The sequence below is a fragment of the Lampetra fluviatilis genome, chromosome 1 (assembly GCF_964198595.1).
Source record: "Lampetra fluviatilis chromosome 1, kcLamFluv1.1, whole genome shotgun sequence".
NCBI classification, from domain to species: domain Eukaryota; kingdom Metazoa; phylum Chordata; class Hyperoartia; order Petromyzontiformes; family Petromyzontidae; genus Lampetra; species Lampetra fluviatilis.
This window is the reverse complement of record NC_136275.1, coordinates 29,594,367-29,606,889: the sequence shown is the minus strand read 5'-3', so window position 1 is coordinate 29,606,889 and position 12,523 is coordinate 29,594,367. Positions and strand designations below refer to the sequence as shown.

At 45.7% G+C, this 12,523-nt stretch overlaps 2 protein-coding genes across 4 annotated transcripts in view; one reads left to right on the top strand and one right to left on the bottom strand.

Annotated features, from left to right (window-relative positions):
• The window catches only part of VWA3A (von Willebrand factor A domain containing 3A), a 167,385-nt gene extending 161,372 nt beyond the window's left edge, over positions 1-6,013 (bottom strand). Inside the window, 2 exon segments of the mRNA XM_078860424.1 lie at positions 3,937-4,029; positions 5,754-6,013. Of these exon segments, the coding sequence (XP_078716550.1) occupies positions 3,937-4,029; positions 5,754-5,765 (105 nt within the window). The 5' untranslated portion in view covers positions 5,766-6,013.
• A 1,470-nt stretch (positions 6,014-7,483) lies between these two features.
• Positions 7,484-12,523, top strand: part of LOC144934525 (uncharacterized) — a 30,288-nt gene continuing 25,248 nt past the window's right edge. For all 3 annotated transcript variants that reach the window (XR_013637174.1, XM_078860405.1, XM_078860397.1), the window contains exons 1-2: positions 7,484-7,656; positions 9,858-10,396. Coding sequence is in view for 2 of the 3 variants with exons in the window: in XM_078860405.1 (XP_078716531.1) it covers positions 9,864-10,396 (533 nt within the window). In the remaining variant the exon portion in view is untranslated. The remainder of the gene's footprint in view (positions 7,657-9,857; positions 10,397-12,523) is intronic.

Genomic DNA, 12,523 nt, shown 5'->3' with positions numbered 1-12,523 from the left:
CTCCGACTCCCTGGTACGCGTCGTCCCTCGTGTGTCCATCGTTGAACGATCACTTCTGACCCCAGATGTAGTAAGTATTTAGGAGGCTTTGACGACGGGGTCGGAGGCACACTTATTTATTAATACCAACTCGTGTACAGTAACGGATACCCACAACACTTGAAGGGGTATCGTCCCCTTCACTCGTCTAACAGGGAGACACAACGTCTAACCCCGCTAACCTACGCCCGAGTCCTCCACTACGGAGCTAGGGGAGGCTACCTATCCCAGCCCTGGTCAAGCTGGGATCCCGGCACCCTGAGTCTCCAGACCGGCTCTTATAAGAACGTGAGTCTGGGCTCTCGGGGCCACGCCACCGGCTTGCCCTGGTCGGTCCTGACAAGGACAGCGAGCCAGGGGAGCTCCGGGCCTATTCTAGCTGGTCTTCACTCTTCGCTGGTTAAAGCTAACACTCGATCTCGAGCCCTCCGGCTCACCACCTTTTATAGCACTCGGCCCCCGGGAGGGGCCCGTGGGGGATGCAGGTGCGGACGTCGGTGTGAGCACCTCCTCTGTGTACGGCCCTAGCCACGCCCCTTGTGTTTGTTACCCATCCGTGCCCATACATTTCCACAATTACACCTCTACACATGTAATGATTTTTACATGTCATTTATATTAGTTCACACAAACACTCCATCCATCTGTTCCTGGCCCGGCCCCTCTGTCATATTTTAGAACCCATTGTGGCCCGCGAGTGAAAAAGTTTGCCCACCCCTGCCCTAACCTCTACCACTACCCCTATCACTACCCCTACTGTTACTCCCTAACCAGCTATGACCAGGCCTACCTCAACCCAGCGGCGTCACGAGAGGGGTGCGGACCGCACCGGGTGACACAATCAGAGGGGGTGACACCAAAATGACTATACAATTTTTGTGCAGTTTTTCAGCAGAAATGTATTCTTTTTTAGAAAAATATCCCCGTAGTTACAGTGAGGGAAAAAAGTATATGACCCCCGGCTGATTTTGTACATTTGCCCACTGACAAAGAAATGATCAGTCTATAATTTTAATGGTAGGTTTATGTGAACAGTGAGAGACAGAATAACAACAAAATCCAGAAAAACGCATGCCAAAAATGTTAGAAATTGATTGGCATTTTAATGAGGGAAATAAGTATATCATTTCTTTGTCAGTGGGTAAACGTACAAAATCAGCAGGGGATCAAATTTTTTTTTCCCTCACTGTAGTTATAACAACAACAATTTTTGTAAACCAAGATTACATGTACAATATACCTACAAGGCTAAAACACTATGCTAATTTACTTTATGAACCTTCTAATGTGCTCCGGTCATAGCTTCGAGTCAAGTGGTTTCGTCTGCACGCGCTGCTGTTTTCGTTGCTGCTGGTGTTTTTATAGTCGCTGATTCTATCAAATTTTCTGGTGTTTTAGCTACAATATTGTGGTAATTATTATTTGTGAACCTATATCAATAACTTTTTTGAGAATTAAGTAGTAATTCAAGTAAATATTGTAATTTGAAGGTATAATTTTACTTTTGCTCGTTGTTTACGTCACAACTATTGCCATTACATTCAGTGATATACGAGAATTACGATTTACGAGTAACATTAGTACAAAAAACATTACTAAGGATTCTGTATGGTCTAGTACGGGCGGAGGTCCATGAGGTGTGACACTAACCATGAGTTACCACACTGGGTGACACAAACCCAAGTGACGCCACTGCCTCAACCCCTCCTTAACCACTCCCGTCTGTCCTCCCGTCACCACGGCTACACCACCACTATAAATGACAACCCCACTCTTTATCTCAACCACGATCACCTTACGTACAAATTTGCAATAGTTGTAAAGTGCCTAGGAATGCGGCACTTTATGCAGTACGTCTATATAAGATAATATACACTTGAGTATAGAAGACTAATATAAACCGCCAGGATTTTCCAACCGTTTGCTGTCTGTGCCTCCCCAGACTGGTGTTGTGAAGCCCGGTTGCACGGTGGCTCTGTAGTGACATCTACAGAAGAGACAGCAGCAGCTCTGTAGTGACATCTAGAGACCCCATTGGTGTGCTGCCCGACAGCGGTTTCGGAGGCCCAATGCGTAGAGCCCAATCCGTGACCTCCTGTTCCAAACTATATGCGTAAAAAAATACTATATTTTTTTTATTTTACCAGGTAAAGCCCACTGAGCTATACAGTTTTCTTTCAGAATCGACCTGGCTATCACAAATGACAGCTAAACGAAATGTCTTATCACGTGGAAATTTATAGCAGTCAAATACTCTTAGACGCGTAACGTTGATTCTAAATGTTGCAAGAAAAACCGGAGGGACCTGGAGAAAAATCCACACAACCACAGGAGGAGAGAGAGAAAACTCCAAATGTACAGAAGGCATCAGGGTCGGGATCGAACCCACGACCTCCTGCATACCAGGCGAGGGAGTTAACATCTCCTAGCCACCGTGGTGCCCGACTGCAGCCCTCTCCTCGGGCCCCAGTCACCAGATGCAGCTTCCCTGCCGGTCATTGCCGTGGGGGGGGGGGGGTGCTACATTGTGAACAGAGCAGTGCAGAAAAAATCTAATTTAACCTAGGTGCATTATATCAGTCCATTCGCCCCAGACCGGATGTTTCCCTTGTTAATATCACCCGTGGTGTGGCATCGATTTAATAGTTCCAATATCTTTACGTGGTCAATATAACAGTACATTATATGATAAGCATTTGAAATGAGTGAGTTGTCAAAAAATGCATTCTTATTGGCCATATAAATACTTCTGAGGTTTGCTACCCGAGGTACGGTACCTATTTTTCTCTGGCCTATATGTTACATCTGCCTCTCAGTATAATTCCAAGCATGCATCTCTCCACGGCTCCTTTATTCACCTTTGAGTGTTTATTCCAATAGCTGCCCTGGGTACACACACGCACTCTGCGTTGCTTTCCAGCTATTGAGTGAGTTTGGGCGCCGCAGTGGCTAGGAGATGTTAACTACTTCGCCTAATAAACTGGAGGTCCTGGGTTCGATCCCGACCGTAACGCCTGCTGTATATTTGGAGTTTGCAGTGTCTCTCTCCCCGTGGCCGCGACGATTTTTCTCCGGGTCCATCCGGGTTTTCCCTCCACATTTAGAATCAACATCACCCATTTAGACTATTTGGCTGCTGTATATTTCTTCTTGATAAGCTACTTCGTTGAGCGATCATTTGTGGCCAGGTCGCTTCTGAAAAAGAGCTCAGTGGGCCTTAGCTGGTAAAATATTTTTTTTTGTTAATTAATAGTTATAGTTAGTTAACTTGTTGTACCTGACCTTTCTGTTGCTCATTAATCCAGAGCCTAACTGTGCAGCCTTCTCTACGACTGGACGTCCCGACATGGGTGGTTAGCAATGAACCGCTGATAGTTCACCTCCCTTGTGCGTGCAATTACCGGTAACACAACTATTTTAACAACCCGAATAGAGAGACCTTGGAAACGCAATGATCCCCCTGACAAACGAAGCGCGTGCGACAGAGCTCACTTTCATTGCAATCGTCTCTACACCAGCTGGGATGCGGTGGAGCAAACACTAAAGCAGCTATCGGTCTGCTCTGCAATTCTGCAATGTATGCAATCTGTCGCAATGTAAGGCAATGTATGGCAATTCAGTATATCTAATCTGTTGCGATGTAAGCAGTCTGTTCCAATATATGCAATCTGTTTCAATATATGAAATTTGTTGCAATGTATGCAATATGTTGCAATATATGCCATTGTTGTTGTAATGTAAGCAATCTGTTGCAATGTATGCAATCTAAGCAATCTATTACAATGCATGCAATCTGTTACAATGTATGAAATCTGTTGCAGTCTATGCAATCTGTTGCAATGTACGGTATCTGCTGGGAACGTGTCGGTGACTTTGTGGTGCCGATGATGAGCGCACCAGGAGGTCGTGCGTATGGTTCACGTGAGTCACGAGCAGGTCCGAGTTGGCGTGCTGCACCTTTGCAGACTCCACATCTTTCCACGCTGGCCTCTGCACACACAAGACAAAAATCCCAAGTGTAGGCTTGACAGACTTTTGGGAAAAGTGCTGTTAGCGAGCACCTCCGAAGGCCGGCACGGCACATGATGGGGTGGGTGGCCAGCACCACGCCTTTGTCTCCCCAGTGACGATGTTTACACACCGCACCAGGTACTCATTTGAGGCTGAGTCGATCTCGGGAAGGCCCAGGACCAGTTCAGATAATCATCACTGGTATTGGCCGTGAGCGGGAAACGAACTCGGGTTTCCAGGTTTGTAACCGCTGCACCACCGCTCCCCACAACCGCTCCACAGACACACAAAGACAAAGATCCCCCGTGTAAACTCAATAGCCTGTTGGGGCAAGTGCTGTTGGCGAGCACACGCATAGTCCACACGACTCGTTATACAGCGATGCCAACGAGCAGGCGTTCTCACTTCCCGGATTGTTATTCTGACCGATGATGTTTAATGCGGTTTCCAGTGAAATGCCGCACTGGAATTACTTGATTGTTCCTCAACTTACCGCTGAGCTGAAACAATAAAAAAAATTTACGTGTGTAACGCTTGCGTACGTGACAATGTGTTTGGCAGTGTCGAGTAGTGGAGGGTCATAACGACACAAATTTGGTCAGATCACTAAGTGGTCTCACCCAGAAATCAAGTGCAGCTATTACTGAACTAAACAATGTGTTATGTTACCAGGTAAGGTCCACTGAGCTATAGAGCTCTTTTTCAGAAGCGACCTGGCAATCACAAATCATAGCTCAACGAAGTGGCGTATGTGCAAATGTATAGCAGCCAAATACTCTAAACTCACACAGGCTCATAGACCACTCACACAGAGACCCATAGACTCACAGAGACCCATAGACTGATACAGAGAATCATATACTCACACAGAGACCCATAGACTCACACAGAGACCCATAGACTCACACAGAAACCCAGACTCACACAGAGACCCATAGACTCACAAAGACACATATACTCACACAGAGACCCACAGAGACACAGACTCCCACATAGACTCATATACTCACACATAGACTCATACAGAGACACAAAGTCCCACACAGAGACCCATACACTCACACGGAGACCCATATACTCACACAGAGACACAGACGCACACACAGCAGACTAATAGACTCACACAGAGACCCATAGACTCACACAGAAACCCATAGACTCACACAGAGACCCATAGACTCACAAAGACACATATACTCACACAGAGACCCACAGAGACACATAGACTCCCACATAGACTCATATACTCACACATAGACTCATACAGAGACACAAAGTCCCACACAGAGACCCATAGACTCACACGAAGACCCAAATACTCACACAGAGACACAGACACACACACAGCAGAGACTAATAGACTCACACAGAGACTCATATACTCACACAGCAGAAACCCATAGACTCAGAGACCAACAGACTCGCACAGAGACCCAAAGACCCACACAGAGACCCATAGACCCACACAGAGACACAGACGCACACAGCAGAGACCTATAGACTCACACAGAGACTCATATACTCACACAGAGACTCGCACAGCAGAGACCCATAGACTCACACAGAGAGACGTAGTTTGTTGTACTTCCCCCGCATCTCCGATTTGCGCGGTTGGCTACGTACGGTGCGATAGAAGTTCAACTCACTTACATTTAATATCGCATCGTGAAAACATGCAACTCTGCTGTCAGCGAGAAACTCACCTTCTCCTCCATGCTCCGCGTAAGACTCGCCGTTGCGTGGAACTCGCTGCCCGTGTTTATGAGGCTCGATGTTGCGTGCGACTTGTTGCGTGCGACTCGATGTTGCGTGGGTCTCACTCCCCGTGTTGACTCGCGTTGCCTGGCGACGCCGCGGAAGCCGCGAGCGTGAGACGCGATTGGCGGCGGTGGTGGTGGAGGAGGAGGGTTGTGGTGGTGGTTTGAGAGTCGTGGTGGTGGTGGTTGTGAGAGTCGTGGTGGTGGTTGTGAGAGTGGTGGTGGTTGTGAGTGTTGTGGTTGTTGTGAGAGTTGTGGTGGTGGTTGTGAGAGTTGTGGTGGTGGTTGTGAAGTCGTGGTGGTGGTTGTGAAAGTTGTGGTGGTTGTGAGAGTCGTCTTGGTGGTGGTGGTTGTGAGAGTGGTGGTGGTGGTTGTGAGAGTGGTGGTGGTGGTTGTGAGTGTTGTGGTTGTTGTGAGAGTTGTGGTGGTGGTTGTGAGAGTCGTGGTGGTGGTTGTGAAGTCGTGGTGGTGGTTGTGAAAGTTGTGGTGGTTGTTGTGAGAGTCGTGGTGGTGGTTGTGATTGTGAGAGTCGTGGTGGTTGTGAGAGTGGTGGTGGTGGTTGTGAGAGTCGTCGTGGTGGTGGTGGTTGTGAGTGTTGTGGTTGTTGTGAGAGTTGTGGTGGTTGTGAGAGTGGTGGTGGTGGTGGTTGTGAGAGTGAGAGTCGTGGTGGTTGTGAGAGTCATGGTGGTGGTTGTGAGAGTGGTGGTGGTGGCTGTGGTGGGTTTTGTGGCTGTGGTGGGTGTTGTGGTTGTGGTGGGTGTTGTGGTTGTGGTGGATGTTGTGGTGGTGGGTGTTGTGGTTGTGGTGGGTGTTGTGGTTGTATTGGGTGTTGTGGTGGATGTTGTGGTTGTGGTGGGTGTTGTGGTTGTGGTGGGTGTTGTGGCGGATGTTGTGGTGGCTGTTGTGGTTGTGGTGGTTGTTGTGGTTGTGGTGGGTGTTGTGACTGTGGTGGGTGTTGTGGTTGTGGTGGGTGTTGTGGTGATTTTTCTTGCACAGTGTGGTCCGGATATCTTGTGACCCCCACATTTAATTCTCAAAAACTTCATATTTTTGTCTGTAAGCTTTCATTAAAACAGACCCGAACATTCAAAGGAAAGACAATGTTCGGGGTGTCCATTAGTTGGGTGTCACAAGACCACCTGTGGAACCCTTTACAGTAAAACCGCTCAGCTACTCTCCTTCTATGGAGGAGGGACAGCAAACACGACACGAACTCTCCACTCCTGAAGCCCTCTCGTGTCCACCAGACCTCGACTTTGGCACCCACAGCTCTTGAACACAGTGCAGCCGCCGCTGCTTTGTGTCAAGCTTGCATTTGGTGTTGACAAATCCGCAGGAATGTACTTTATTTGAAGCTTAAGTTGTAATTATATTCGGAATTGTATTACTTACGCGTCCGTTTTAGTGACTTGCTTAACTTCTCTATACCGTTGCACTCCCGTCAATGTTTTGTGTTGTTTTTTTATAACTTGCTGACCCTTACTGGACGTCTGTAAAAAAATACAAAGAGCTTAATAGCTCATCGGATTAATCTAAAAAACGATTCCAATTCCGCTAGAATCGCGATCGGATACCACGAACAGCAGCAGCGCACGCGCGAGAGAATCGATCGCGAAGTCGCGAGGTCCGATTCAAATCCCTCGATCGTGAAATTGGAATCGATTCCGCAATCTCACAGCAAGGACCCCCCCCCTGAGGTGTCCACCGCGCGAGGTTCTGAGTGCCTGCTGGAGTCTGCTGCGGATAAACTCCGAGGCGGCTGCGATCCCTCGGTGCCCGTGCTGAACGGGCGATCTCATCTCCGCGGAGAACATTTAACCCACACGGTGCAAGACTCGTATGGAACGCGGTGGGTGGCGGCGGGAAGCTCGCGATTAGGCGCAGTGTCGGTGGTGGTGGTTGTTGTGACTCCGGGCCGAGGCCTGTGCCGTGGCACGAGCCTGGCCCCTCGCATGGCACGCACAGCCCGAAGAAGCGGGCCAGAGGCTTCGGGATGATTCAGGCGAGGGGCACGCCTCTGTCGAGAGCCGGGCCTCGTGCTTTAAACTGCAATAAACCGGTTAAGCGCGTGTACGGAATTCGTGCCATTTGACGTCCGAACTAATCTGGATAATCCATAGAACAAACATGAGGAATATGTATGAGTATATAAAGCAAAGTGATAGAGGCTACGACCCCCGCAGTCTTGCGCTACCCCCGCTGTCAACACTCCCGTTTGCATCTCTTACACGTATTGTCACGCATTGAAACAACACACGACACGGAGCGCACTTGATCCTAACACCCTTCCCCCTCTCACCCCCGCTGATCGCAGTCACGCTACACTCAGGATCTTAAACACAAGTGAACTCATCGCAGCAATGTCTCCCCTCAAACCCGTATCAACACCCTCAGCTACCGAGAAACAAACTGCTCGTGAATTGTGATACAATTAAGTCGTGTGTGACTTTTAAAATGATTACAGTGTGTTCATTTAATTATGTGTGTGCTCCCTGCACATTCCATACCTGTCAACCCCTTATCAGTGTCCTACCTAATGACATCAATTCAGACCTTATTGGTCACCCCGTGCCCCTATAAATATCAACGTTCATTCTACAAAGTCCCATCACAAGGGAGAACACAAACAAATAGACAAAATGTGGGTTACTAAACAAAAACTGTTTATGTATTCATTTTGATCATTGGTGTCAATACTACTTATGTTGCTGCTTGCTTGATATGTGGATGCACACACTCATGTTGTAAATGTACATAAATAAACACAGAAAATTACGAATGGTTTAACAACTTTTGTTTTTATTTGGCCGTATACATTTTTTTGTTGCGCTATTGAAACGGCTGTACGCTGTATGGCCCTGCAAACTCTTTCCCTGTACAATACGGGGTAAACCATATGGGTTGACAGCTATGACATGTGGCTATTTATATTATCTGGACCAGAATGCCACCAGTGCACCTAAATGACCCCAAACCACAAAACTCTCGCTTACAACCCCACTCCAACCCTAGTAACTCACGACTCCGAAGTCAAAATCTAAACCTCGTAAACCAAACCCCATTTTTTTATTAAAACCCAACTGCGCACTACAAAAGCGCTCTTTTAAATCTTCCCAGATTGAGTGTAATTTAAGCGTATGGTTAGGAAAATGTTACTCATTGTTTGCTTTGTTCATATGAACGTGTACATGTACGGTTCAGTTCCCCCTTTGAGTAAAAACAGACTGTAAAGGCAATTAGCAAATTATGCGTGAACTTGTAAGTAAAGATTTTCCATATTAACCAGATTACAGAGTTATGACAAAAGGTAAACTATATATAAAATGCACTTAAACGTACGTGTGTAATCCGATCATACTGTAGCTAACCCAGATTATAGACGTTAGGAATGCACAGAATTATTAATTATGCGTCGTACCCCCTATGGCTTATGTGAACATACATATCAGTACATTTTTAAACCCTTCCACCACCCTAAATCATTTTATAAACATGCGACAATGAATAGTTACTTCGACGTATTCTGCAGCTCACGATAATATAATTTGTCCCTGGTTGCATATGTACGTTATAAGATTTATTTAAGAGAAAGAAATGCTTTCAACCTTTACCTAATCGTAAACACTTGAGCCGCTCTGGATTTTTGATCCACGATTATTCCCAGATGTTAAGCAGCAAACATTTCGTATCTTTATACTGTATATATATTATTTGTTACAAAACTAGCACGGCCCACTCATTTGCACGGGATACACGGCCAGAGTGGAGCTTTGGCCGAACGCTGTGGGATGTGGGTGACGTCATCACGCAGATGTGGGACGGTGACATCAACCAAGTAGCCAGCCATCCAGCAAAACTTTTCGAATATGCATATTAATATTTCGGCTGAAAGTTATCCGACAGTGGAATATATCTTCTGCAGACTTGGGTTCAATTTCAATTGTAATTATGTAATTTTTGTAATGAATTACAATCACAAGGTAACTGTCATTTCTGCTGTATTGTAATGATAATTGACCACTCTTTTGTTTTTTTGTGTCAACCTCACAGGCTGAGATGGAGGAACATGCGATGTCACTGTTAGCGCAGCTCCGTGCGCAGCGTGCCCGCGGAGATTTATGTGACTGCATGTTTGAAATTTCCGGGGGAGCCACATTCCCAGCACACCGCGCCGTTCTCGCTGCCTTCAGTCCCCATCTGGCGGCGCTGTGCTGCGGTGTCTCTGACAGCCTCCCATCGCGGATCCTTGAGCTACACACGCCGCCCAATGGGGGAGGACAGACGCCCAAGGAGGACACTTTTCCTTCAGGAAGCAACATAGCAGATACGTACACGCACGGGAACTGCCGTGTTATTATGGCTCAAGAAAGTGCCACGTCGACAGGAGATTCGCGCTTCGATAATGGTGCGGCCAACGGAATGGAGGACACCGCTGGGATGAGCGGTCAGAGAAGAGCGATGGCAACAAAGACTGGATCACAGAGTGGCTCTGGCATCGCTGTGGTCACTCTGAACAATAACATCATAAGCCCCTGTGCCATCGCTGCCGTCTTGGACTTCATCTATTCTGGACAAGTTAGGCTGAATGGGTAAGGGACGTGATTATTTCATAATTACTCACCATCGCTCTGTATTGTTTATGCTATGTATAGATAACATCCTTTGAATGCTTTCAACAAATTAGCTCGGTCTGTAATGGGGGTTTGCAAAATAACTTGTAAAACAAGTTAATATGTAATTGGAATCAGAATATTTATTCATACTGGAGGAATCTGATGAGTTATAAAGCTTTTTATGTACAGATGTCCAGTAGTAAATTTGTGTTGCTCTTGAGCATTTATCCTGTAGAAACCGGCCAAATTTATCACATGGATGCCCGTGCCCTCTTCATTAGAGATGCTGTTGTCTCATCATGGCTTGGAGGATGATCTACTGCTTCCAGCATGCATAGCACAAGCATCACCATTATTGCGAAATAAACACCACAGAGTGTTGGAAAGTATATTCTTTGGTTCTTTCGGTAAAGTCACGTAGGTATAAAATATAAAATAATTAAATCACGACGTTTCGGGCACAACACAAGTGCCCGTCATCAGGTGGAACAACCACAGCAATAAACAATTGCTGAAGCGGGCAAGAGGAGACTGCTGCTAACAAGAAGTTACATATAAGTAGGAGGGGGGGGAGGAGCCAGGGAGGAGAGCTAGAGAGGGTGGGCGTAGGGGGAATGGGGGAGGAGTGTCTGCTTGACACCGAGTAAAGCACAATGCCGGGGGGCTGGGAAGTGCAAGATCCAACACGGGAACAACAAAATGCCGGGGCTGGGAAGTGAGCGGGGCTGAGGGGTAGGAGGCTGAAGAAACTGGAGATGCGGATATGAAGTCAAACTATAAAGCAGTTAAGGTTTTACCTGGTTAATAACATCCTTCCAATGATTTCTCAATTTGTATCTATCTTCTCGGTTGACATTGTCTATGTTTATATATCTGGATGGCTTCCTGAACAAACGTTTGATGGTAGCCCGAAGGTTTGCAGAGCACCTTGGTCTCGGAAAAAAACAATATCATGAGAGCCCACAGCGTTATAGCAATGGTCGGCCACAGCGGAGGTATTAGTCCTGCCATGTTTCAGATCTGCCTTGTGTTGCGCCCAAAACGTCGTGATTTAATTTATTTCATATTTTCTACCTACGTGACTTTACCGAAAGAACCAAAGAGTGTGGATCCCTGCAGTCACGCAAACTTCAAATCTAGAATGTTGGAAAGTGTTACAAAACCACACACACACATATATATGATATTCATTGTTTAGGTTGCATATAATCTTCTATATAAAGACCCTAATCTATATGTCCCAAAAACCTCTTCGGTACTTCCTGACAAGGTAGAAAGCTGAAATATGGTACATAGGTAGCTTTTAGGATACAAACAACAGGAGAAACCTGAAAATCCGAGATTTTTCGTTTTAAGCCCCCCATATCTCGATTTTAAGTGCCCATAAACATGTTTGTGCGTGTCATTCAGAAACCGTTCAAAATATAACATTGCCGGGTTTTTTTCATTTCATAGAGTGTTAAACAGCAAATAAAGTTAACGCAAGAACCATTGGGTTCTATCTTTTATTGTTTTTGAGATATTTTGTATTCAAGTGGTTTTGATTGAATAAATATGCATTTCATGATGTTCAAATCTGAATGATTAGAAAACGGTAAAAGATAGGAGCTTCCCCTCGTAGAGCATTACGTCAATTAAATGTTCGTTCTAATAAAACAACTTAATCTTTACATTGAGCGGTTTCCGATGGATACGTCTTTAAAAAGAAGTTGAATCAAGTCGTCAACAATTTTTATTTGTTTTTTTTTCCGGAAAAATACACATTTTTGGAGTTGTTCGTTTCTGATTGTAGATACAAATTGTAAAAAAAATCACATCAGCTTCATTATATTTATTGAAAACTTTTGCCTGGCAAAGACAGGCTCTATGAACGAGTCATAAATACAATTGAAAATCAGTGTTGAAAGTATTACAAAACCAGACCCATATTACGATATTAATTCATTGTTTAGTTTGCAAATAATCGTAAATATAATCGAAGATATCACATGCTCTAATTAAAATGTTCTGGCTACATGGCAGTTAAATTTGTGAGTGGCAATATACATTGCTGTGGGTATTTGTACAAGCGGAATTCTTTGTGCAGGTGCGTGTGTGTTTTTT